The 24,674-nt window shown below is 40.3% G+C and overlaps 1 protein-coding gene across 1 annotated transcript in view; it reads left to right on the plus strand.

The window, feature by feature from the left end:
* GALNTL6 (polypeptide N-acetylgalactosaminyltransferase-like 6) overlaps positions 1-24,674 on the plus strand; it is a 934,188-nt gene that overhangs the window by 465,105 nt on the left and 444,409 nt on the right. Inside the window, exon 4 of the mRNA XM_019534615.1 lies at positions 19,147-19,313. Coding sequence (XP_019390160.1) covers positions 19,147-19,313 — 167 coding nt within the window. The remainder of the gene's footprint in view (positions 1-19,146; positions 19,314-24,674) is intronic.

Here is a 24,674-nt window from a genome sequence, read left to right on the forward strand (position 1 = left end):
GAAAACCTGGATCCCTGGTGATAATTCACATCAGCATCTGCACCCTTTCTTTTCAGATATAATTGTCTGTGCTGATCACTGTGGCCAGGCCTGTCCAGGATTCAGGCTTTTTTCTTTTCCTGTGGATGCTAACATATGAAAATGGAGTGGGTGGGGGGTGCTTGTTTGAGCTTTCAGCAGCGCTTAAGACAAATGTCACTGATATAACAGGATGTGATAGAGAAGCACCTGGGTATGTCTATGGCATTGCATTGTGCTGGGTAATAAAGACCTGAACCTGCTTTAAAGTGTGTCATAATATTGGAGCATCTTGAAAAAGAAGGCTTAATTCCATACTTACCGCTATTGCAGGAGAATATGTAGGTTGGCAACCTGAAGTAAAGAATGGGCTTGCCTTAGAAAATCACTCAGATGGCAGTGTCTAATGCCATCTGTATTACTTCTATGTGATAAGCTCTGCAAAATGTCTCTGAAAATAAGGGTGAGAATTTTCAGCTAAATCGGAGGCCAGGATTTCTTAGGGTGAAATCCTTCTGCAAGGCATTCTTCATCATGTCAGAAGAAATGCCTTGTATTTGAAAGCTTGTCTAATTCTATCCTAACTATGCAGTTGGTTCAATGAAAGATATCACCATAAGAAATCCTTGCATCGCAATTACGACTACGTCACTCGAACTACCACAGCTAAATAATCTCATGATTTGTCCGATTTTAATAGCAAGCCATAGGCCATAAGTAGTCAGTTATATTTGTACTGCCACTTGTTTTTTCAAATGAGGCCAGTGAATGAGGCTTAAAACTTGCTAACAGAGTGTTAGAAGTGTTCTGAAGTTTAGTCAGGTTCATACCCATTAATACTTGCTCACTCACCAGCTGTGAGCCACTGTGAAAATAAAGATTATTTTCCTCTTTCCCTGCTTGCACCCAAGCTAATTTTACAGACTTGTCAAATGGCAATAGAAATTACCAGTTATCACTGCTTTATCGAGTCCAACTGACAAGGCTAGATTAGAACAGAAACAGTATGACTGAAACTGGTCGCTGTAAATTGAATACTTTGACACTCTGAGACAATTACTATGTAAATCTTTGCTAGAAAATGTTTTGTGCTGGTATTTTTGTCGCGTGCTTGTCAGTAGCCTGATGCCAGGTGGGTATTGTGTTCTCCTTGATAAAGAGAGAGAAAAGGTCAGCTCTGGAAATGTGGCTCAGCCAGGAAATAATGTGCTGACAGAAACTAAAAGAAAATTGAATCCTCTCTTTCTCTTTGTGACTTTTCCTGGCACACATTTTTACAAGAGAGGAAATTGGGGGTGGTCTGCTTTTATGATCTCAAACTACTGTAGTAGGCTGTTTCCTTGCCTCCTAAAATGTCTAGCAGGCAACCTTCACTGCATTTAACTTTTCCTGTGCCATTATCCATCAGAAAGGGCAGTTTACAAGGCTGGTGATGTGTCTAGAAGGCATAAAACTTGGTAGCTGGCCAAGGTAGTGCCACTGGTATCCCTTTAATGTACATAATATATTGTTGTTGTTATAACCACAGGGTCAAACAAATTGCAGCTTTTATGAATTGACTTTTGCTATAAATTGACTGAAATGGTGCCAGCACTTCTTTCTCTTCTCTTCTCTTCTCATCATTTTAGGAGCTCATTTTCTTTCACAGTATATTTCTCTTGACTTTTTAGTGTGGCATCTTTTTGCAGATAGGCTGCAAACAGTTGTAGTTTGCAAGTTGCAGATCTTCTAATGTTTTTGCATATGGAGACACTAAGAATTATTAATTTTTATTTGAACAGATATTTGTATAACAAGATGAACCTATAATCAAGACGTGAAGAGAATGAAACATGCTTATTTTAAAGCAGAAGGATACTGCTTGGTTGACTGATATTGCAAGGGGAGGAAGGACAACCTTGTGTTCCATACCTGGTGCCAAATACTAGATAACCAGAATTAACACTTTCATCCCATTTCCAAATTTTCTTGCCTCTCCCACCCTGGAAGAGGATTGAGGACACACCTGAAGGATGCTTTACCTGGCAAGAACTTAAGTTCTCTTCCCCTTTCATCCTCTAGTCTAATACAGTCTAGAAAGTACCCCTCATTGTTCTTGGTCTACTTTGTTATTTTGACAGTACCAGTCACCTGCCATAAATTTAACACAATTACAAATTCTGTTTATAAATTTTCACTTTTCAAGCTTTGCTCTTATTCCCTAAAATTGAACCTCCAGAATGCTGTCAAGCGTTTTTTTTTTTTTTGGGGGGGGGGGGTTGTTGGGTTTTTTGTTCGTTTGTTTTTGTTTTTTGTTTTTAACAAGCAAAAGAAAACACCCATACTAGGAACACTGACAGTCTTGCTCCAAGGGTAGTTTTTCTTCTTTCGTCATCTCAAAGATATCTGCTAGAGGGATGTAGTTAGCTGTGTTAATCTGAAGGCAAGGTAGAGGATGCACCTTATAGATTAACTGAATTGGAGGTGCATAAACTTTCAACAGTACTAGATTACTTTACCAGATGCTGTAGAAGGCCAGGCAGAAAGCCACGCAGAGACAGATTTTTGACAGAGATACCACAGAATAACTGAAAATTGCTATGAAGTTTTTAATGTTCAAGAAAAGCAGACAGGACCTCAAAGGTCCCTGGCTGCCCAAGTACTAGCATGGAATTCTATCTGTCATAGAAACATGAAAAAATTAATCAACACTGCTAGTATCAGAAACAGTAATTCAAGTGTCTTGGCATATCAGATGTTTTATGACTTGGCTATATTGTGCTGTATGTAGTTGAAGGCCTTGGTTTATGTTCTTTTGTTAATAACCCACCTATATCTAACACAGAAATAACTACTGATTGTGCTGCAAAAAGTGAAGGGAACATACATAATGTACATGCTTGTATGCCTTAATCTTCCTTTATTTCTACTGCATAGGACTAAAAAAAACAAACGTGAATGAATGGAGCTATATCATTGTCACCATGCGTGGCAACTGATCTTCTCAACTAACTTCCTCAGTGTCCCTACCAAGACATTTTTTGTTTTGGTTACAGATATCCTGCACAAAATAGCAAAGGGAAATATTACTTAGGATATGTATTCAAATCAATAAGTTTACAGAATATATTAACATTTACTCTGAGAAATTAATTGACATTCTGTTAACCTCACATATTGAACCTATTATTCAACATTGTCAGGATGTAGGCAACAAAGCTGTAGTATTGATTGGTGACTTCAGGTTTTTTTGCACTTAAATGTGAAAGATGCAATATTGTCATTATGTTTGAATTACTTGGCATGAAAAATAAATTTTTTCATCATGGATATTAATGTAACTTTTAAAATAGTTGAAAATTGTTTATTAATGTGTTACATAGTTTTTTCTCTTTATCTTGCTGTGTGCAATTTGCATTGCTGCTTATCCAGAGGTAAGGATTTTCTGTGATATCTTTTATTGGACTCACTATATAGCTTGGAGAGCTGGTGGATAAGCTTGGGGCATTAAATATCCTTGAATCTGTGCTGTTGGTCCAATAGAAGATATCGCCCCTCATACAGTTCCTGGACCATCACAACTACAGCAACTCTCTAGTAAGAATGTTAAGAGAAACTTCTTCTCCTTGAAGCTTGGAAAAACTGACATTTATGGCTATATCAGGACTCCTTGTTTCAATGCTCTTGTACTGTGCACAAACCAGATATGTAACCCTTGCATTAATAAGTACAAATAAACTTAGTTAAACACATATTAGTTAAATTGACCAATAATAACAGCAAATTCAGAGTCATTAAACTACATCCCTCTAAAAGCTACAGACCCAAATGCAAACTTAACTCTTCTATTCAAAGTGTGAGACAGATTTTTGACAGTGTCTGTCTGGATTCCTATGCACCCCGAACTGGTAAGACTTGAAGAACTGCTAGTAGATTTTTAGCTCCCACTATTCATTCTTGCACAGGAAGCTCATTTTTTAAGCATTCATACATTACTGTAATTTTATATACTAATCTAATGTAACATCAGTTGCATTATAAACTGTTTATGTACTCTGTCAGAATAAATACACATTTCCCTCAAGTACCGGGTGTAGCAAGTACATTGATACATTGAGTAAGTGAAGGAGACATATGTTACCAATATACCGCTAGCACAGAAGTCCATAATGTCTCGTGAGCTGCAAGTGGAAAATGTTTTTGTTTTCTTTCCCTTTGTTATTCTGTATGGAAAATAATCAGAAAGCTAGTTTTCTTAATTATGGTCAGAATCCAGTTTTACCTTTTTAAAAATACTACAGCTGCTTAGTCAAAAAGAGTCATCCCATCAGGGTTCTGGGTTGCTGAGTATTGAATCTTTGAAATATGTTGGGTTTCTTTCTGTCGGTGGCTTGTAAATGAGACCATTTGAGAGATGTTAATGGCAAACCATCTGGAAAAATTTTGGAGTCTAAATTAAATGATTTGACAAGCTCTTATTTGTTAAGCTCATGATTTGACAAGCTCTGTCAGTTTAGAACAGTGGTTCCCAACCTCCGGTCATGACAAATGAGGTTTGTGGGGGCAATGCCAGCAGTGTTGCACACAAAGGATGAATTGCACCACATGATGGGAGCTCCCCTGGCCCTGGGCTGCCACCGCAGTCCAGTCCCAGCAGCGGGTCATGGCAAAAAAAGGTTGGGAACCACTGGTTTAGAGTTTATCCAGTTAGATGAAATCTGAATGTCTGATATCAAACAAAAGCAAAAATAAATGTACATATTTCAGGTTTTGCTTAAATAATAAAGGAACAATGAACTTCCCTGTTGCAAGGCATACCTCATTGATAGTATCCTGAGGAATGAGGGAAGATGTTCCAGATTTTGTTCAAACTCTATGAAAAGAATCTATCTGTGCCCCTGCACTAGAGGTATGTATCTCTATGGAGGAGACAGTTTAAAAAAAATATTCTCCTCCTTGTTTTCTTCTATTGCCAAGAATCCTTTAGTTTTCTAGGGGGATTAGTTTGTTTGTTTGTTTGTTTGTTTATGACTGAGATAAAACTCCTTTTCAGAAGACAGAATTATGAACCTTTCAAAACCCAATGTAATGCAAGATATGCATGGGGGAAGGAACTCTACCCTGACATGTATCTAAGGCTGTAAAGCCAATTCGATATTGGGTTATTGTCCAAAAAACACATTAACTTATAATTAAGGGATTTATTTATGATATATGGACAAAGGGACAATCTTAAAAATGCAAGAACACTAATCTTTGCATGGCTAAGGACTCCAAAATTTCGGATATTCCACAGGTGGGCTTTGAAGCTGTTGAAATAATTCTTTGCGATAGACCCTTGCTTCCATAAGAATCCCTGTTTCAGAATTGCTTCTTGGATACAGAGTTTTGATCATGCACTTTGGAATACTGCCTTATTACCAGGGATCCTAGTTTTCTGCATTAAAAAGTCTCCATTTAAAAACCATAGAAATCCATGTTTTTCTATGACCACCTGAAAAAGCGGTGGCATCCTGCAGTGAGTGGTGCCACTTCTGTTCTCTTATTTTTGCCTCTCAGCCAGTCGGCAACAGAGGTGGGTATGCTGCTGATTGGTGGCAAGGCAAAAACCACAGCAAAAATGAGAGAGCAGAAATGGCACCACTTTCTGAGGGACACCACCAAGCTTTCAGTAGATTATGGAACAGTACAGATTCTGTGGTTTTCCATGGTGAATGGAAAACCAGGATCCCTGCTTATTACCTGTTGTAAACAGCAGATAGTTCTTCATGCATAACATCTTTCACTCAGCACCAAGCAGAAACTAGGAGCTTAATGTCACTTTGACTCCCAGCTTTTATTGTTAGAAGGAATTTTTAGGCTTCTTCCTAAGAATCTGGGCTTCTTCCATAGCAGAGACCATAAAATTTCACTCAGTGGGTGCAGCTACATTAGATGTTTACTACAGATCTGCTTAATTAACTTTGCAGTAAAGTCTCGGTGTCTACACGTGTGTCCCTATTAGGTCACAGGAAACTAATTTAACTGCATTGTAGGTTAGTACTTGTGTATACAAGAAATATCCTGCTGAAGACCCTTTCACTCCACAACAATACACGTGTAGTTACTGACAGGACTGGTTGAGGCATGAGGGTGCTTCAGTGTGGGTCTGCCTGCCAACTAGCCCTTGTGCCCACAGCACGTTCAGCTGGGTTGAAGCAGCACTGGGCTGGCAGGCTGACCCCCACCCCCAGACCCCCTTCCAGCTGGGGCTGCTCTGAGCTAGGTCAACATGCTGTGGTCCCAGGTACGTGTGAAATGTGGCGCCTGGGTGCAATAATCTCTGTTGCAACATGCACCAGAGTTTATTGTATCACATTAATTTTACATGTTGACATACCCTGTGTTTTCTGAATTAATTCCATAACTTTTGGTTCAACTAGATATCTCTCTAAATTATATGTTCTAAATCTTGCTTTAAATATTATAAGTACTGATGAACGCTTCCCATCTCTTTTCAGGAGCTATTGGTATTTAACTGCTTTCACTCTTAAAATACGTGCGCCTAACTTCCAGTCATTAAATCTTTTTTGTTCTCTTTAATATCCCCTTTTCTCTACTAGTTGAAAAGGCCTTCTAAAACCGAGTGTCCTCACCTTTAAATAGGCAGACACTCAACCTTTGATCATGGTCCATATGTCAACGTAGTTAACTTTAATCAATCACACTTGGGATCTCCTTACAAAAACTAAGATTTAATTAGATCCAGTTAATATAGCTTTAGTTACCATCTCCTTAATGCTTCATAAAATGAATCCCATATAAACTCTTCTTTTGTTTTGCCTGAGGTTAGCATATGGCTAACCCACTTCTAGTTACTGAATCCTATTTGTCTTTCCAAACCTATTTGTCCATTTAAAACCTTGACGTGAGGTTTCTAGTCCTTTGGACATGCTTTCAGTATCTGAAGATGCACTTAAAATCATCTTAAATGTTCTTTGGACCCTCTTTTTGGTTTTGTTTTTTTTTTTGGTTTTGTTTGTGGGGTTTTTTTTTAAGATCATTTTTAATATTTCAGAAGTAGGTTCAGACATATGAAGTGTTTCATTCTTTGTTGTGGGAGTTGGAATATCTACCTTCTTTCCAAATATAGAACAGAAATATTTCTTATTTCTCCCTCCTTGATATCACAAGGGTTTTGGGGTTTTTTTACTATCCTAAATCTGACCAACCACAATATAAAGAATGTCAAACAAAGATAAAGAAAATTTTTTACTAAAATACGGTACCATATATATTAAATCATACAGTAAACATCTAAAAGAATGTAGAGGTTGCAGAGTCAAGTAAGCATAAGTTAGGCATTGCTGGATTTAATGTTATTCCTGCAATACCAATTCTTTTCCCATATGCTTGCATGTCCTGATTGGTTTTGATTACATGATTAAATCTGCACGAACCTTGGGCTTCCTTATACTACTTTCTTGTTTAAAAACTTGTGTGCCCCAGTGAAATGTTTGACAAATGTAACCACTGTTCCGTGGGGTAATTTCAAATGTTGATGCACTTTCGAACCTTGATTTTCTTTTTTTTTCCCTCTTAAACAAGGAAACAATTATGAAGTTTGTCCCCCAAATATGCTTACACAAAACGTAACCACAGGTATGGTTGAAAGAATATTTTCAAAATTTACTTGATACACATCCACCTTAGAAACCCCACAAAAATAAGTAGGACCTGAAGATTTGTTTTCCCTTTCAAGAAATTTAATTCTGAGAGTCTTGTCACATTAACTCGGGTAAGGGACTAAGTTACATGTGTGTGACCTTATTTATAGATTATAATTATGTATTCAACACAGAAATACTTTATGATAGATATAATAAAATGATAGGAATACTTATAGCTTTCTGAATCTCTCCCCCTCTTTTAAATGACAATATATATAATGTGTTTGGAGAATATAGGTTACAGCCTGAAACAGTGCATTCTAATTTTGGCTGACACCTGAATTTTTGTGCATACACTTACAGTATTCTACCCTGTCTACAGAGAATTCAAGAAATACTGTTAATATTGCAGTAACAGTATTTCATTTTGAATTGTAAAATAGAAAAGTTAAAGAGCACTGCCATACATCGTGCCTCTGGGACTTGTGACAAATGTCATGTGAACTCTGGTATGTTTTTAAAAGTCATTTATAGTCTGAGATGTGTGGCTCAAAACATTGTACAAAGGTTTTGAAATTTATTTCAGACTAGTTTCTGCTGGGTGTGTGTGTGTTATCTATTTTCAAATGGAGGAAAAAACATAAGCGTTCTTTATGTTGAAGTTTCTAGGTTTCAAGAAAAGACAGTATTTTTCACAGAACACTTAAAACCTTTGTGGCATTGTGGATTTGGTTTGGGGGGTTGCGTGTGGTTGGTTGGTTTGTTTGTAGTAAACCAATACATTTTCATTAAAACATATATGATGTCACTCACTTTGGCCTCTCTTAACTGAGATATGTTAGGGCTTTGAAGCAGGTCACAGTGTTGTCCTGTGGGGTCTGGCCAACTCTCAGGATCTCAATATTGTGCTGTTAGACAGGGGGCTGTGACACAATTGCACATACACAAACACATAAATCAATTAGGTGCATACATACCAGCCTAGGCACATGCATACCTATCACCGATTCAAGCATATACACACTACACACACCAAAAATTGGACAACAGTCAGCTGTCAATACCCACACACTCCGTACACATACACAGATCACTAATTCATATATCACATACACGATGACACACACACACACGCACATATTCATATTCACCAGTTCATACACCTACACATAAACAAAGTTGAGTTCCTCATTTGGATGGTACAGTATGTATGTGTGCATTTGAGGTACTTGGGATACCTGGGGGAAGGTTAAGGTGATAGAGAAAGTGTAAGAAGTGAAAGTTGCTGGGACTGGGATTAGAACCAGTGGACTAGAGAGAAGCTGGCTGAGGACCTGAGGCTTGCGGTTACTTAAGGTCAAGTGGCCCCAGGGTTACTTGAGGTCACTGGTGCAAAGGAAAAAGCCTGGTGGCAAGGAGGAGACAGCCAGGAAAGAGAAAGAGGGAAACCTGGGAGCTTGGGGCTGTAAACTGAGGCAGACAGCTGAGAAATCAGGGGGCAGATAAGTGGTGGCAAGGAGTAAACAGGAAACAGACAAAAACCCAACTTGGGGTTTCAAAATAACAGGTTTATTAAACGGACAACATACTACACAGCTTCAAGAAGTTATTGGTGTGTGTGTGCGCGCACACACTCTCTCTGGCAACAGGAGAAAGAGACTCAGTAGGGCTCGAGTCCAGGTAGGAAAGGGAAACACAGTCCAAGTCCTTGGTTGAAGAGAGGGTGGGGGTAATAGCTACCTATCCAGGCTGGAAGGAGGTCTTTGTCCAGCAGGTATTGTCCAGAGGGGGTCGCCAGCAGGGCCTCTGCATGGATCGATGGTGTGGCATGCTGCTGGTCTAGATGGAGAGGGCATCCCAAGGAGTCAGTCTTCACTTCCCCTTTTTTATGGGGCAGACTACCTATGATCTCCTATGGGGAGGGCCTGTCCAGGCAATGTCAGTCTTGTTCCAGTGGGTTCCAGGTGTTCTTACTGAGCATGTGCAGCCTTGGCACAATGGTGGGTTGCCTTGTCTTTTGTTTCTTGAATGCTGGGGGTGGTTCCAAGGGCTGGGTCGTTGGTCCAGGTATTGGTGTTGATGGTTCAGATGGAGCTATTTGTAGACCTGCTGCCATTGTCTCTCACGCTAAAACAAGTACCATCTTTACATTCAGGGTCATCTTGTATTCAGGTAAGATGACACATCACCGCAAAATTAGATTCCATATGTGCAAAATGTATAAATGTATTATAATTTTCCATTTATGTAATGTAATTATTGGAGGCAGTGGGGAAGGAAGTGAGGGGGGCAGGGAGCTTGGCTTCTGCCTCCCCTTTACCCCTTCCTCCCCATTGTGCTTATGCCTCAGGCCCCAAATCCCCCGCTTCCAGTTCCCCCCACTTTCCCACCTCCATGCTGTTTCTGCCTCTACAGCCTTAGGTTGACCACCCTTACCTTTGCTCCCCACCAGTAGGCTTCATCTGTGCTGCAGCCTGGGACACTTAGCATGGCTCCTGCACAGTCAGCACTGCTGCTACTGGGCTGGGCTGAAGCACGTGCTCCATCTCCAGGCTGCTACAAGGACAGCATGTTGCCAGGCTGCTGGCATGGAACAAAAGTATGAGGGTGTGCAGCAGAGGTGGGGAAGATGAGTGTTGGTGGGGGGTGGGGAGGAACTGGGGGCACCAGTTATTTGAGACTGAAAGGGAGGAGTGGCAGTACCTGCGGAGGTGGGAGATGGGGGGAGCCGAACTGTGCCATGTTGCGCTGCAGCAGCTGCCTGCTCCCTGCCACCTCCAGATTTGACTGTAAGGCAAGGGACTTTTCCCCCCATGTTAAATGTTAGTGGTTTCTGGTTGATATTTGGTGACAATTTCAAGACGGGGGTAGGAAGCCTAGGTGGTAAGAAACCTGCCATTTCAGAACACCAAATTCTTCTTTTTTAGCTCCTTACTCAGGAAAGTAGCTGAATTCATGTTGAACCTTAAGGATGTGAGAGCTCCCATGCAGCTTAATGGGAAAACACAGTGGCTTAAAGCCTTGATAATTTGGGTCCTCTTTTCTGTTCAATGCAGATATGCTCCTAGGGAGCTTTAGTTGCTTCTTGATGAGTCTGAACATGAGAAGGTTTCTTAAAGAGCACAATGCATCTAGTTTTAAAAACGTTTGCTGCATGTGGTCTGAAAAATGAAAGAGTCTATTTATTAATATAGTAAAGCACATGCCAGGAACAACACAGTCTTGAAGCATCTTTAAATGTAGAGCAAGGTTATTTCAAAGTTACAAGGCAAAGTACCTTTCCTGCAGTACCACTCAAAATACACACTCCAGAACTCTTGAAAATGAATTAATGTTGAAATAACTAACATCACTTGTTCCAATATCCTCTGATTGCTTGAGGCTGAAAGCACAGTGAGTACAATTAATTTCTGTTGTACCAAAGCTGATCTTTGAAATTCTGAGCTGAATGTTTTGTTTATATCTCCCTTGAATAAATGTAAGAATATGTAAAACTTAATAACATGTAACTGATTAAATAAAAGACACTTTTTGAAACCAGGAGATGCTTTTTATTCATATTAGTAAAACACAGCCTGGGTGAAGAAATAATGGAACTAAAAAGTAATGTGTGTTCAGAATATTCTGTTTTAATTTAATAGTTGAATTGCATTGTTAAAACTTCTACTACCTTTCTGGTCATAAAAAGAGAGTCTGTAACCAACCAGTTGGCAATTGCTTAATTCCATGTGCTGGATATGATTAATCAATTTTACTAAAATGTCTTATTTGTTGAATATATTTCACTAATCAGAAATAAAGTCCCAGTGCTTCGGGAAAAACAGTCACCTTTTTAAAGTCTAACAGTGAGTGTCAAGAAGCCACTTTAGAATTTCTCAGGAATATTGTTGAATTGTATCCATATAGTTAATAGTTTTGTTTGATGTCATTTCTAAAATGTATAAAAAAAATAAACGAAAAAACTTTCAAGATAATGGCTCCCATATAAGTTTTTTGAAAGACATTGGTTTTTTGAGTGAAACTCCTACTGATTTCAAAAGCATTTTGTGTGAATGAAGACCAAAGGGCCAAATGTTGCTCTCCTTTCAGTCCACTTCACCAATTCCTGCTGTGCAAAGTTTATCTTGTATACAAGATCTTAGTCTTGTGCTCTCTCTTTTGCACTCTCTGTCTTGTGTGCTGTCTCACATTCACACACACTCACTCCCAAGGTCTCTGCCACTACTGAAAAGCACCCCCAACACACTTACACTGGTGTTAGGTCGGGAAGGAGCTGTTTGCTCCTCCTGGACAGGAAAACTGGGACACTTGGGGTTGGAGGTGTGTGTGGGTTGCTTTGGTAGACATCCCTGGCATTGGGTTGGGGAGGGGTTGTTTGGTCCCCTGTGCTTGTGATCTCTTCCCCTGCCCCCAAATCCCTGTGTCCCAGTTTTCCTTCCCAGAGGACCAAACGGACCCTCCCCTACCTGGTGCCAGGGCCATCTGCCAAGGTGCCCCCAAGCCCCCTCCCATCCCTGTGATCCAGTTTGCCCACCCAGAGGAGAAAAGAGCCCTTCCACTCCCCATCCCCAAGCACTCTCCTCCCCCTGTCCCTTTTTGTGACCCCTCCCCACTCCCCTCAACTGCTAGACTTTTACTGCTGGCTGGGGAATTCTTTCTCCAGCCTGCAGCAGCCTTCTTGTTGCAATAAAATGCCATGATATGGCTGCTTGCTGGGGAACTACAGACAAGTCGTGTTTTCCCAGTCACCTCTTATAAGATATGTTTTCTGTTCCCTTCATCAACTTAATAGACTGTTGTATCTATTCCAGGTTTTCTTCAGCCTCTTTCATGTGAGTGATTAAAATTGTATGCATTATTTGAAATGAGGTCTGGGCTCATACTGTGATATTAATATTTCTTTATCTGTATTGGAAATACATCTCCTGAAACGTTCTGAGATCTCATTTGCCTTTCCATGTCTGTATCACATTAGAAGCTCATAGGTAATGGGCTGACTGGTATGTTTATGCAAAGAAGTGTGATAGATAAGGAATGAAGGGAAGAAAGATTTTAACCAACTTGACTAGGAAGAAAAGCATATAAAAGTGTCAGAGCATTATGCTTTTAAGCTTTTGGTTAATATGTGGCCAGGTATTACCTCAGGGTTGGGCAGCTATTTCAGCTGGAGGGCCACCTAAAAGTTTTGGTGAGCTGTTGAAGGCCACATGCACAGTCTTTCAGGATATAATATTTTAACAGATTATAAATAAAAAAAAAAACTAATCCTACTAAAAAAACAAATATCTACTATAACAAATATTAATCTTATTTTTTAAATTGATTTTGTCCTTTTTTGGTGTATGTATGTGTATATATATATATAGGTGATTGCGTAATAGCTCAAAATAAAGTCTTACTCTTGTATATTGTGTAGGGAGGAGAGGTGGGAGATGGGGTTTGTGTATGTATTTGTTGGGGGTGCGGTTGTTGTGATGTGTGTATAGTGGATTGCCTGCACACAAGATCCTGGGAGCTGGCTAGGTGGGGGGCAGGGCAGAGGGTGTATGCAGCAGATAGGGTGGCCATTATATAGACCAGTTTTCTGCTACTCTGTCCTCTATTGATATGAAACCTGATGCCTTTATGTCCTCTATTTTTCTCTTGAAGAGAGAGGTAAATGGGGAGCTCCCACAGGCAGCCACTGTGATGTTGGTGGCAGGGGGGAGGTGGCGAGTGCTGACAAGTGGTTGGTGACCACCTGCAGATGCCACCACCAGTGTCAGTGTTGGCCAGCGGTGATCATGAACAGAAGACAACCAGACTGTCCTACGATGGCCACCCTAGCAGGAGAGCTCACCCAGGCAGTGCAGTGCATGTGCAGTCCACCCCCCCCCAGCCTACAGATGCCCCTGCAGTGCTCCCCATTGGGCTGAGTCCTACTCACTGCCATCTGGACAGCCCATGATGTGCTACCACCCACGCCCACGCCACACCTGCCAGACAGCACTTCCTTGGCCTCGGGCAGCGTGCACAGCTTCCTGGCAGGGCTGCTGTCAGTGCTACCTAGGTACTGCTCAGCTCCTCCCACCTCCAACCTCTCCTCCTCCTGACCCTGCAGTACCACTTCAGGCAGCAGGTTGCATGGAGAAGTGATAGTGGCTGTAGGGATGCCCAGCCAGGCAGGGGGGAATCTGTAGCCAAGTGGCTCCTGCCCTAGCAAGTGGCGCTGCAGTTCCTGGCTGCCTTCTGCCTGCTCAGTCTGAGTGGGTGGAAGGTGGCCAGGAGCTGAGCTAGAACTGGAGCCCCACATGCTGGAGCAGAAGCCACCCAGCTGCAGCTCCCCACCCCCACCCCCAACAGGGTATCTGCTGCCCAGCACACATCCCCATGGCTTCTTCTTGCTACCTGTTGCCTAGAGCAGTGCAGCAGGAGGAGCCATTGGAGGCCAGGAGAGCCAAGCAGTACTCAAGCAGCTGTGGCAGCAGCCCTGCTGGTGCATGCTGGCGGAAGCTGGGGCAGCACTGTCTGGTAAGTACAGGGTGGGTGTGGGTGGGAGTGTAACATGGGCTGTCCTGGGCAGGAGTGGGTAGCACTCAACCTCATGTGGAGCACCATGGAGATAGCTTCAGGCTGGATAGAATGAATTGAGCACCTCCCTTCTCACCCCACCCCTACTTGGATCCAATCAATTATCAGGCTGTATTCAGCCTGTGGGCTGTATTTTGCCTACTCATGTATTCCCTGCTGAAGACTACTTATTTAAAAGTTAGTGCAAAGGATTAGAAAGCCACTAGGTCAAGGTGTTTGAGATGGTCGAAAACTTTTAAGGTGAAAGTCTTCCCCTGCATTCTTTGCAGTACTGGATCATGGAGAACACTTCATAAACTGTGAACTCAGTAAAATAGCAGGAACAATTATGCTTTTACCATGTGGGGCCACTGGATCTTGATATTCTAGTCTGTTGTCTAGCTCAACCCAAATTAACCCCATGCAAGTCTGAACCAGCTTTCATTAAATTCAGTGAGACTCTTCCATTAGTACTAGGAACTGGATTTAGGTATGTTGGCATATTTAAAGCTGGCAAAGAGCTCTCCAAATGTCCATCCTATGCAAATAAGAATCACACTTGATTTATCACCCTTTTACCCTTTCAACTAATTCCAATAATGAGAATACATTTCAGAACAAATGTTTGTTTAACCTTACTTTTCCTATCACACGTTAAACACTAAAAGCATTTTGTGATGACAGTTAATTTCATTTAATTGAATATTATTTTCTTTCTTTACAAGGGGTACTATGAGAATATTCATGGTCTTTTTCTTTCCGAATTAATTGGACCAAAATGTTTTTACCTGTAATTGTATACAAGTATAGTAAAATACTTGTTAAAATACAAATATTTTGTAGTGCAAGGAGATCAAGTTTTTTTGGCATAACTTATTCTTGGTAAATCCATGCTGGTTGTTTGTGTCGTCTCACCTCCTCCTAGTGGTTGCAAATGGACTTCTTTTGATATGTTCCAGTAAATTCCCAGGTGAAGCTGTAGGTCCCCAAGTCTTCCTTCTTTTTTTGAAGCCCAAAGTCACTATCTTAAATCCCTTTCATACCATTAATTATCTTGAAAAGCTTGATCACTCATTGGCAATGCTGACATTTCTGTGGTGAACAACAGCCAATGTGCTACAGTAGCAGCAGTAACTGTCCTGTCTATTTAGTATATGAGATGATTATGGTAGCTGTGTAGCAAGCTAGCAAATATTGACTTCTCAATGACATTATTAAAAAGAGAAAAGCTCAAATTGGAACCACAAGTTTATATAAATCAATTTTATAACCAATTCATAGTTAGTTATCCTCCCTCAAAAAAGAAAAAACATTGACAATTGCAAAAAAGGTAAGCAAATAAGCCCTTATGATTTTTTTTTTTATATGCCCTGAAGTCTGGAGTCTAAATTAAAACTTTTTAATGATGATGATAACATACCAGTGCCATTTTGTTCAAATATTTCTATTTTATTTAGATGAAGTTGTGTACCTTGTGGAAAAATAATGTGCATTAGCTATGTTTACATGAACCCCTTTCCCCTATCACTCTCACACATAGCATATTTTATCAGCAGATCACCTCAAAGATTGTGGGAAGATAGTTTGGACATGATAGTTATTTATTGTTTGGTCTCTTTGCTGAGTTGGCAATTGTCCCTCAATAGCTGGGTTGATTCTTCCCAAAATCTAATGAGGAGAAACCAGACAACAATGATGATCTCTCTCTATTAACCTTGAACCAGTGACCTTCATGCAGGGCATTGACGATGTGTAGGGGGTGTATATGAACCCCCTGGGCATGGCAGTGCACCTCCTACAAAAAGGCACCACCAACACTGCTGGGAGCACTTATGGGCAGTTGCTGCTCGCCACCCTCCCTCCCTCACCACCGACACTGTTGGTGGCATCTGTGGGTGGTCCATGATCACTGCTAGCCGCCATCACTAACTATGGGTGATTGCCGACCACTCGTTAGTGCTCAGCACCTCCCTCCTAACCCTCTGCCACCAACAGTGTCACGGCTGCCTGCAGGAGCTCCCCACTTATTGCGGCCACACTCCTGCTGCCAGCAGCGCCACCACTGCCTACCAGAGCTCATCATGCCCCTCCCAACCTCTGAGGGCATGTGGCATTCCTGATGCAGGGACTTATATCTTGTTATACTCTTCAGAGACTAACTGGTTCAGAGAGGCATGAGCTTTTGCAGGCTACAGCCTACCTTGTCACATACCCCTTCTTTCTGTCAACCTTACATAGGGTGCAAACAAGCATTTGTAGGACCTGGTTTAGGTTTAGATGGTTTACTGGGTGTGGCATGTGCAGGCATTTGCTGTTGCCAGGACTGGCATGGGTAGGTGAAGGTGTAAGTAATTTGGGTCGTGGGGAGGGATTGGCAGGATTGGGGGAGGAGGGAGCTTGCTGGTCCAGGGGGTTCCCTGATTTGAAGGGAGTAGTCAGGGGGATAAAAATAGCCTGCTTGGGATAAGTGGGGTAGGAACAACACAGTCCCAGAGTGGGGGCAAGTAGCTGGCCATTCCCAGCCCTAGGATTCATTGTATTGCAGTAGCTATAATTGCTTTGATTGCTTAAATTGTTATTTTTCTTTTTATATAATAAATTATTTAGCCATTAAGATAAAGTTAATCTTGTTAAGATTTACTTTTTATAGTATTTTAATCAGATATCATTAATGTTCTGGAATTAACCATCTATTTTAAATTTCCTATTGCTTAGCATAAATATATTTGACCTATTGGTCTCATGATTTTAGAACTTAAATTTAGTTAAGGAAAATGCTTATGTAAGGTCTGTGGTATGCCTGCCATATGTAGAAAGAGGTAATGAATGAGTGAATGATGTATGTATGTGACAGTATGAAGAAAGACTGTCCTCTTGCAGCAGGTGAAAATAGCCTTCTGTGGGTTTAACAGTTAAAGGTTGCAGCAACGTTGAGTCAGCAGTTAAGGATTATCAAATACTAGATGATGCTTCATTCTGAAGACTGCAAACAATGACCACCCCTACCCCCTGAAGATTGCAGACCACAAAACCAGAAGATCATGTCCTACCATTTCCAGCCTGCCAACAGGACAAGGAGGATGGCCTTCGAGTCTGATTCAGCGGAATCCATAGGCTTGTACGGACAACTATCATTGGAAAGAATGAACACAAAGAAAAGGTTTTGGGTCTTTCCACCTTCAAGGAGTTTTGGGTGGGCCCAGCAAGACCTGACTCCATCCCTTGCGGTCAGTCTGGCTGGCCAGCAGACTGACCCGAGTTACTTAGAACTTGGTAACACCTTAACCTTTGCAGGACTGTCTAGCTGAGTGTGTGTGTGTGTGCTTGTTTCTTTTGTATGAATGAATGTGCATGGGAATGAGTGAAGCAAATAACTTTACTGTTTATTTTTTTCATGTTTTATGTTCCAATAAATGCAGCATTGTGCCGTATCCCCTGATAAGATCCCTGCTTGTTTTTAATTCACACTGTACGCCCTGTGTGGACAACAGACTGCGCTATGAACGTGTACATGTGTTCCCTAAAATGAATTAACTCATTTTAGATCAGGGTGATCCAGGTCAATCTAAAGTTAGTTACTTCACCTCCTCTAGGTAAACTAACTTAGATTTCAAGCATGCCTTTTTTCCAGCAATTTAAGCCCTGTGAACACCTGCAAACCTGTTTAGGTCCACCTCAATGTAACACCTATATGTACTCATGGCATCTGACAAAATGCGTTGTTTCTTTGTCAGATGCTGACAACTTATAATAGGTTGCTTGTGCCTCTGAACCAGTTAGCATCTAAGGGTGCCTGTATACATGTTGTGAGGCTGCTCTGACATGCTGTAATTACAGCACATCAACAGGCTCAATTAATCGAGTCTGTTGGAGCATGGTAATTACTATGCTGTAGCCAGCCTCGGCATCTCATGTATCAGTGTCTCTGCATTTCGAAATGACTGCGGAGGTGTGTTACCTAAGTTTGTTGAATGAGAAGCTGTGGTGCTTTAATTACAGTGGACCTCCTTTTATTAAAGCACCCCCCCAACCCCCGGAGCACATGTAAAAGTGACCTAAAGTGCGACCCTGTCCTGCCTTCTGCCAGACTCCAGACCAGTATGGTTTACCACCTCCCTTCCCCTCTTTTTAACTATCCATTGCTGATACAATGTTTTTGTTATAGAATTGAAGGGTTGTGTTATGGACTGATAAGCTTTTAAATATTTGGTATTGTAAATGCAGTTTGTTAATTAGCACTTCATAAAACAGGTTTCTGCCTCTTCATTTACATATAAGAATTATTTGTATATTCTTGCTAACATTGATTTACATCTGAAGAGAGTTGTTGTAACATTTTGTAAGTGTAATGATAGAAGTTGATACTGAATATTTTAGATTTAGAACTGGAGTTGTCTTGCATATGCTATTATATTCCAGCCAGTAAAATAAGATCCAGTTGACCATCAGTTTGGTTTAACTTCAGTTAATTATCTTCTGCCATGGAATGAGGTTGTGCAGATGCAAGAGCTTAATTCTGGACCTTTTGAACAGATTGACCATTGTACTTCCATTTTTTGTCTTTTTTCAAACTATGTCATACTTATTAAAATTCTCATTATTGCACAGTTAATAAACAATGACCTAGTAGTTATCCATCAGTTAAAGTAAATTAAATATAGTTCAGGGCCTGGAAAGATGAAAGTGGTGGGGAAGCTGCTAAAGAGAGAGAATGGACAGGATGTGTAGAGTTCTGCACTGGTGTTTGTCTGTAGGTTATCTTCGGGTGATTTCATTAAGGCAAGTCATGCAGTCATGAGGAACTGTAAGTGCTGCTTGGGGTGGTGCATATCTGTCTTCTATGGATCCCAGGGTAATTTATATTGTACAAATTTGATCTATACATTGGTTGTATAAAGCAGTTTTCCCTTTTGGGTTCTTAAATTTTCTTTCATTGCTTCTTTCTCCTCAGCTGTAAGCACAAGGTGTACTTGGAAAAGCTGCCAAATACTAGCATAATTATCCCATTTCATAATGAAGGTTGGACTTCACTTTTGCGAACTATACACAGCATTATCAACCGGACTCCAGACAGCTTGATAGCTGAAATAATTCTTGTGGATGACTTCAGTGATAGAGGTAAGGCCTATTGTAGTTTAACTACACTAGTGGTTTAACTTCAGTTTACAATCTACAACTTTCCATGATTTATATGGAAATTAAATAACAGCAGAGATAAAAAACAAAACCTGTTTGATCAGTTTTATGAAGAATAGGTGTGCTTTGGTGAAACTTGTATCAAACTTGTATCAAGAACTGCTTATTTACATAGGTGTCCATGGTCATATTTTACGCTATTTTGACTGAACACTGAAATAATATTTAATATCAAGAGGAAGAAAAGAGTGAAGTCCCTCATGTCCTTCTTTTTTAAAAAAGCCCAAATTAGTGTATTCTATGTTTAATCTGAAAAAAGTGTCTGTTATTTCTTGGTGTGTAACCTGTGATGCTTAAAGCTGTTGCTAATGTCCAAATAGATTGATATATTCTAGAAAGGGAAAACTGCCTTCTGGGATAATATAAAGGTAATTAGCTTTGCCCCAGGAAAGAATTGGCAAAAGCAGACTTCTCATCTGTAGGTATTGTTGGAGGAAGCACTTAGTTGACTGAGAGAAATGTTTGTGGAGCATTGTTGTGACTGTTTCTCAGCAAGACTTTCATTTAATGATATTTGGCAGAGCAAGGGTTGAGAGGAGTCAAGGGGAGAAGAGTCGGTGACACATATATCTGTCTTGGTATCTCATCGCTGCCATTTCAGTGACAATATGGGCTTTGATAAACTGTTCTTTTACTTGTAATATAGTTTAACTGCAATCAAAAAGTAAGGAGCTGAATGTTCCCTGCTTTTATAGGACCTTCACTATGACCAGAGGTTTTTGGAAGTATAAGGTTAGTATTGCGATTTTTCCACATGCTAGCAAATTGCCAATAGGCAAACCATTTACAGAGAAGTTTGTAAGGAAATATCTTGTGGGATATTTGAAAATGTATTAGAGGTTAAAGAGAATAATTTTCCACCAACAGAACATTGTTAGGGAGGCACTTATGTCTTGGAACCAGTCATAACCAAATGTGCTATGACTGAATAGTGGTGTATGAACAGAGTCTTTGTAGAGATATTTCCAAATATCACAAAAATAGTTTTGTATATAATTAAAGGCTATTAGTTTCGAAAATCTACCTTAAATTTCCTGCAGATAATCAGTTTTGCAATCAAGCAAGGATTTTTGTGATCTTGTTATCACTTAGCAGCTTGTTGACTCCTGATTCTCTCTGCCTGTTTCCCAAGCTCTCATTAGAACTGTGAAAAATGTTTTGTATTAAGCCATTCTTTTACTTTTCAACATTTCGCAATACATTTTCAAAATATTGTGTGTGGCTTTAGCTAAACTCTGTGGAAGTCACATGGTTCAAAATGGTGCATAACTGAGAGGAGTGAACTTAACCGCTTTTGGGTCTATTTTGTATCTTTTCACAGTCTTAGAATATAGCAGTGGGTAAAAATGACAAGGCTTCAGAAAGAGGTGGCCTGAGAGAGATAATTATCTTTATTTTTTAAATCTGCTTAAGTACTTTTGCTTGATAATAGGGCTATACAGATATTTTCAAGTGGAGTGAGTTGTTGTTTGTTTTTTCCCATAGGAAAATATAGCCTCTGCAGGGCAAAGTTTCAGAGTGCTTTTAGTCTGATAGTAGTATAAGAGATGTAGCTGTGGTGATCCAGCTGTATAGTGGACCAACTGCATAATTGTGATAGACAAGCTTGCAAATACAATCCTTTGGAAATTTCAAAAGAAACCTGTCTTTCTGATAGCCCAATAGTTATCTTTGCAGAGCCTCAGAAGTCCATCAAACAGGCTGCTATGGAACCTTGGAGGCCAGGGAGCCATGACTAGAAAATTAAGAGGAAAAAGGTGTCATTGCTTAAATATAGACATTAAATAAAGCACAATAATTATAGCACTTCCACCAGGGGCTTATTGAGAGTGCTATAAATTTGTGCAAGAGTGAATTGAACAGATGTTTGCTGTTCAGTGGGTGGTGGGTGGTGTTTGAAGCCTGCTTGCATTGGCTGCCAGGGGTGCTTTCACAGGCCTCCCAGAAGGCCGCCAGAGTGGTCCCACTCCCCAGCCCTCCCCACCCTCCCTCCACCAGCTGGCAATCTGGCAGCAGCAGCTGTGGGGAGAGACCCTGGGTCCCCTCTCCCATACCCCCCAGCCAATCACTGGCACCCCACTGCTTGGGTGGGGGGGCTCCAGGCAGAGGGACCCCAGAGCCCTACCCCCCAGCCCCCTCAACCAAGCAGTGGTACACTGCTGCCTGGCCAGGGCAGCTGCAGGGTGAAAGACCCCAGGCCCCTTCCCCTGCAGCCCTCCCGCTCCGCCACCCCCATCTGGGCTGTGGCACATCTCAGGACTGAGGCAGCTACAGGGATAGAAACCTCACTTGCCCTAAAAGCCCTCTTCCCCCTGGCCAAGCTGTACACCAGGCTATGATCAGAGGCTGTCATTGATTTAAGTTGATGACAGCTGGGGGACAGTGCTAATCCAGCACTTGGGTAGAGCAAATGAGCTCTGCCTAAAGCTAGAGCTAGAGTGCAACGCTGCCTCGGATGGCACCAATTGCGCTCTAAGTTAACCCTTGATGGGATCAGGCACAGACATTTGATAAAGTGCTCTAACAAAAAGGTTAACTTAGAACACAATCTGCCATTTTCAACACTCATTTAAAGTTTTTTTAAATCTCTCTAAGAGCCAGAATGGTTCAGTTATGGCTTTAGAGCTCTTTCTGCCTCTTAAAGTGAGGTAGGTGTAATGTCTGTCCCTAGCCATTATGTCTACTTTCATAAGAAAGTAAGGCTAGAAGGAACCTCATGAGATCGTATAGTCTACCCCCCTGCTCAAGATAAGATCATCCCTGACTGAACCAGCCTGACCAAGTGTCTATATATACAACATACTTCCAAATAAGATCATTCAAATATATTATTTTAAATGCTTTGAATGAATTTTGGATGTAAATAGCGATAAATCAAATTTGTGAGACAAATATTTTTTGTTCAATTGATCTGCATTTATAGGTACTCCCTGATGCTGTTTTTATCAGTAAATATGTTTTTTACTTGTGCAGCATGTCTTGACATTAGTTTAATGGTTTGTCTTAAGTGGGTTACTCAGTTAAATTTGTACAGTACAAATAAACTATTTTTGATTTGTACTTGTATTGTAAAATGCTTACTGAATTTTCATTGAATGACTTGGTTAGGTTGATAGATGAAGTACTTCATAATTAGTATAATCTAACCTTCAACCTATGAATAAACTTTTTTAGAACAGTAAAGATCACAGGAATTCAAGGATAGAAGACATATTTAGGTTGTTCTAGGCTTCATTACTCATAGATATATGTATGTCTGAAATCAGAGGCAATATCACTCGTATCTGAAAGCAAATGTTCATCCTTTCATCTCTGTGTTAAGGTTGTTGTTCATGAATTGTAGCCTCCGGTGTCATTTTTTCCTCAGCATGTGTCATAGATTATATATCTGATATCTGCAATATTTCATGGTACTCTGGAATCAGTTATATTAAATTGTTTACAGACTGTGTTTTATATTTATGCCATGATATCTTGCCATAAGAGGAGGGAAACTTTCTGCTAAGAATCCCTACGCTGCAATTATTAGTTTTACATGGGCAGGGAAGGAAAGAAAGGCATTTTAAACCATGCTTATCCCTTTCAAACTGTTTGTTTCCAGCATTCTTGTATAGGTTTTTTTATTAATCAAACTTTTCTACAAAGGCCTACTTAAGGAGCGATTACCAAGAGACAGACAAACTTATTAGAAATGCATTTATTGAGAAAGGTAGAGCACCTTCAACAACTTGAAAGAGCTGTAAATATAGATGGTGGAATGTCCGGGATTTTCCTATTTTATATTCTTATCAAATGCTAATATTGAAGTGCATAAAAAGAGCTTTAGGTGACAGACAACAAAAACCTTTTAGTGTAGAGCATGCCACTGAGCACTTGGCTAGACTGTTTTCAAGAAGTTATGTGTATGCTTTTATTTTATTCACATTTATTCCCTCAGCCTTAGTGATCAGCACCAAAGCCTTTGGATTGGTCATGCATAACGTTAACAATAAGTTAGGACACTTAAGGATTATAAAACTGGAAGGACAACTACACCTTTTAAATCTTGATATAACCCAAACTAGAAAGCAGGTATTAAAAAGGGAGGAAGCTAAGCAAATGCTGTAAAATGTGACTTTGCAATACTTATTCATGAAGCAATTCAAAGTCAAAGGACTCAATGAAAGAAGTTCTCTAACAATCCAGAGGCAGAAATCTACATTTTAATATAGATATCTCAGATGGCAAAGTCCTTTTTATTCATATCTTTCCTATTACACCTAACAGGAAGACCCATGAAGAAATAAAAACAGCATTATACGGAGGTTTAATAGAAAGCCTTTTTTCCCCTTTAGTTGTCTTAACAGAAATGAAGGTTAAAAAGGATATGAAGCTTTAAGTGACATTCAGAGTGTGTGTGTGTGTCATAAGTATGAATGCAAAACACAAGAGTTCTCAAAGTCAAAAGTATATGAGCTTGAGGTTTACAGGGGTACAAATAAAAGGATATTCAAAATACAAATGCAAAACCTAAAACAAGAAATATGCTATTTATAAGACAAATCTTATAAAAGAAGCAAGTGTTGACTTCTTCAGCATGATTTTGCCCTGAACAGATACAAGCACGAGAGCTAGTGGCACTGTATTCTACAGCCCTCTAGAACTGAGGGTATACTTTTCTTTTCAAGTGATGTTAAGTCTGTTGTCTCAACTAGAAAATTGCATCAAATTCTCGGTCATTGCTGTTTTCCAGATCCATGTGTTGTTGTGTTGTAGTCCAGTTAAGGAGAGAATTTGATTTTTTGGATTTATAAGAGCACGTCACAGGTTAGTTGAACTTATCAGAACTCAGAATTTCCAAGGGAATTCTATGAAAATAAAATCTGGAAATTTTCTGCTGAAAAATACTTCTAAACTCTCTTTTTATGAAAAAAAAAATCATTTTGAACAACTTTATTTCTAAAAGATGATCAAAAGAAGTTTCCAGGGTATGCTGTGAAGCCAGCTTCCTGGCTACTTGCTATGTAGCCAGAAGCCTGACAGCCCTGGAGTTGGGCTCCCAGTACTTTAATAGGGATCCTACAAACCTTGAGAGCCTGAGCCCTTCTTTTTAAAAAAATAAGCCAGGTATCCAGAGCTGCCAGGCTTATCTGGTTCCTATACACGTGCAGTGATTAATTGAGCCTGCTAGAACGTGATAATTACTGTGCTCCAGCAGACTCCGGTATCTCATATTTCAGCATCTCTATACTGAAAAATGGCAGTAAGCTTTCATTCAATGAACTGTAGTTAAAACGCCCCCAC

Source organism: Crocodylus porosus, unplaced genomic scaffold, assembly GCF_001723895.1.
Source record: "Crocodylus porosus isolate Cpor-Errol unplaced genomic scaffold, CroPor_comp1, whole genome shotgun sequence".
Lineage (NCBI taxonomy): Eukaryota > Metazoa > Chordata > Crocodylia > Crocodylidae > Crocodylus > Crocodylus porosus.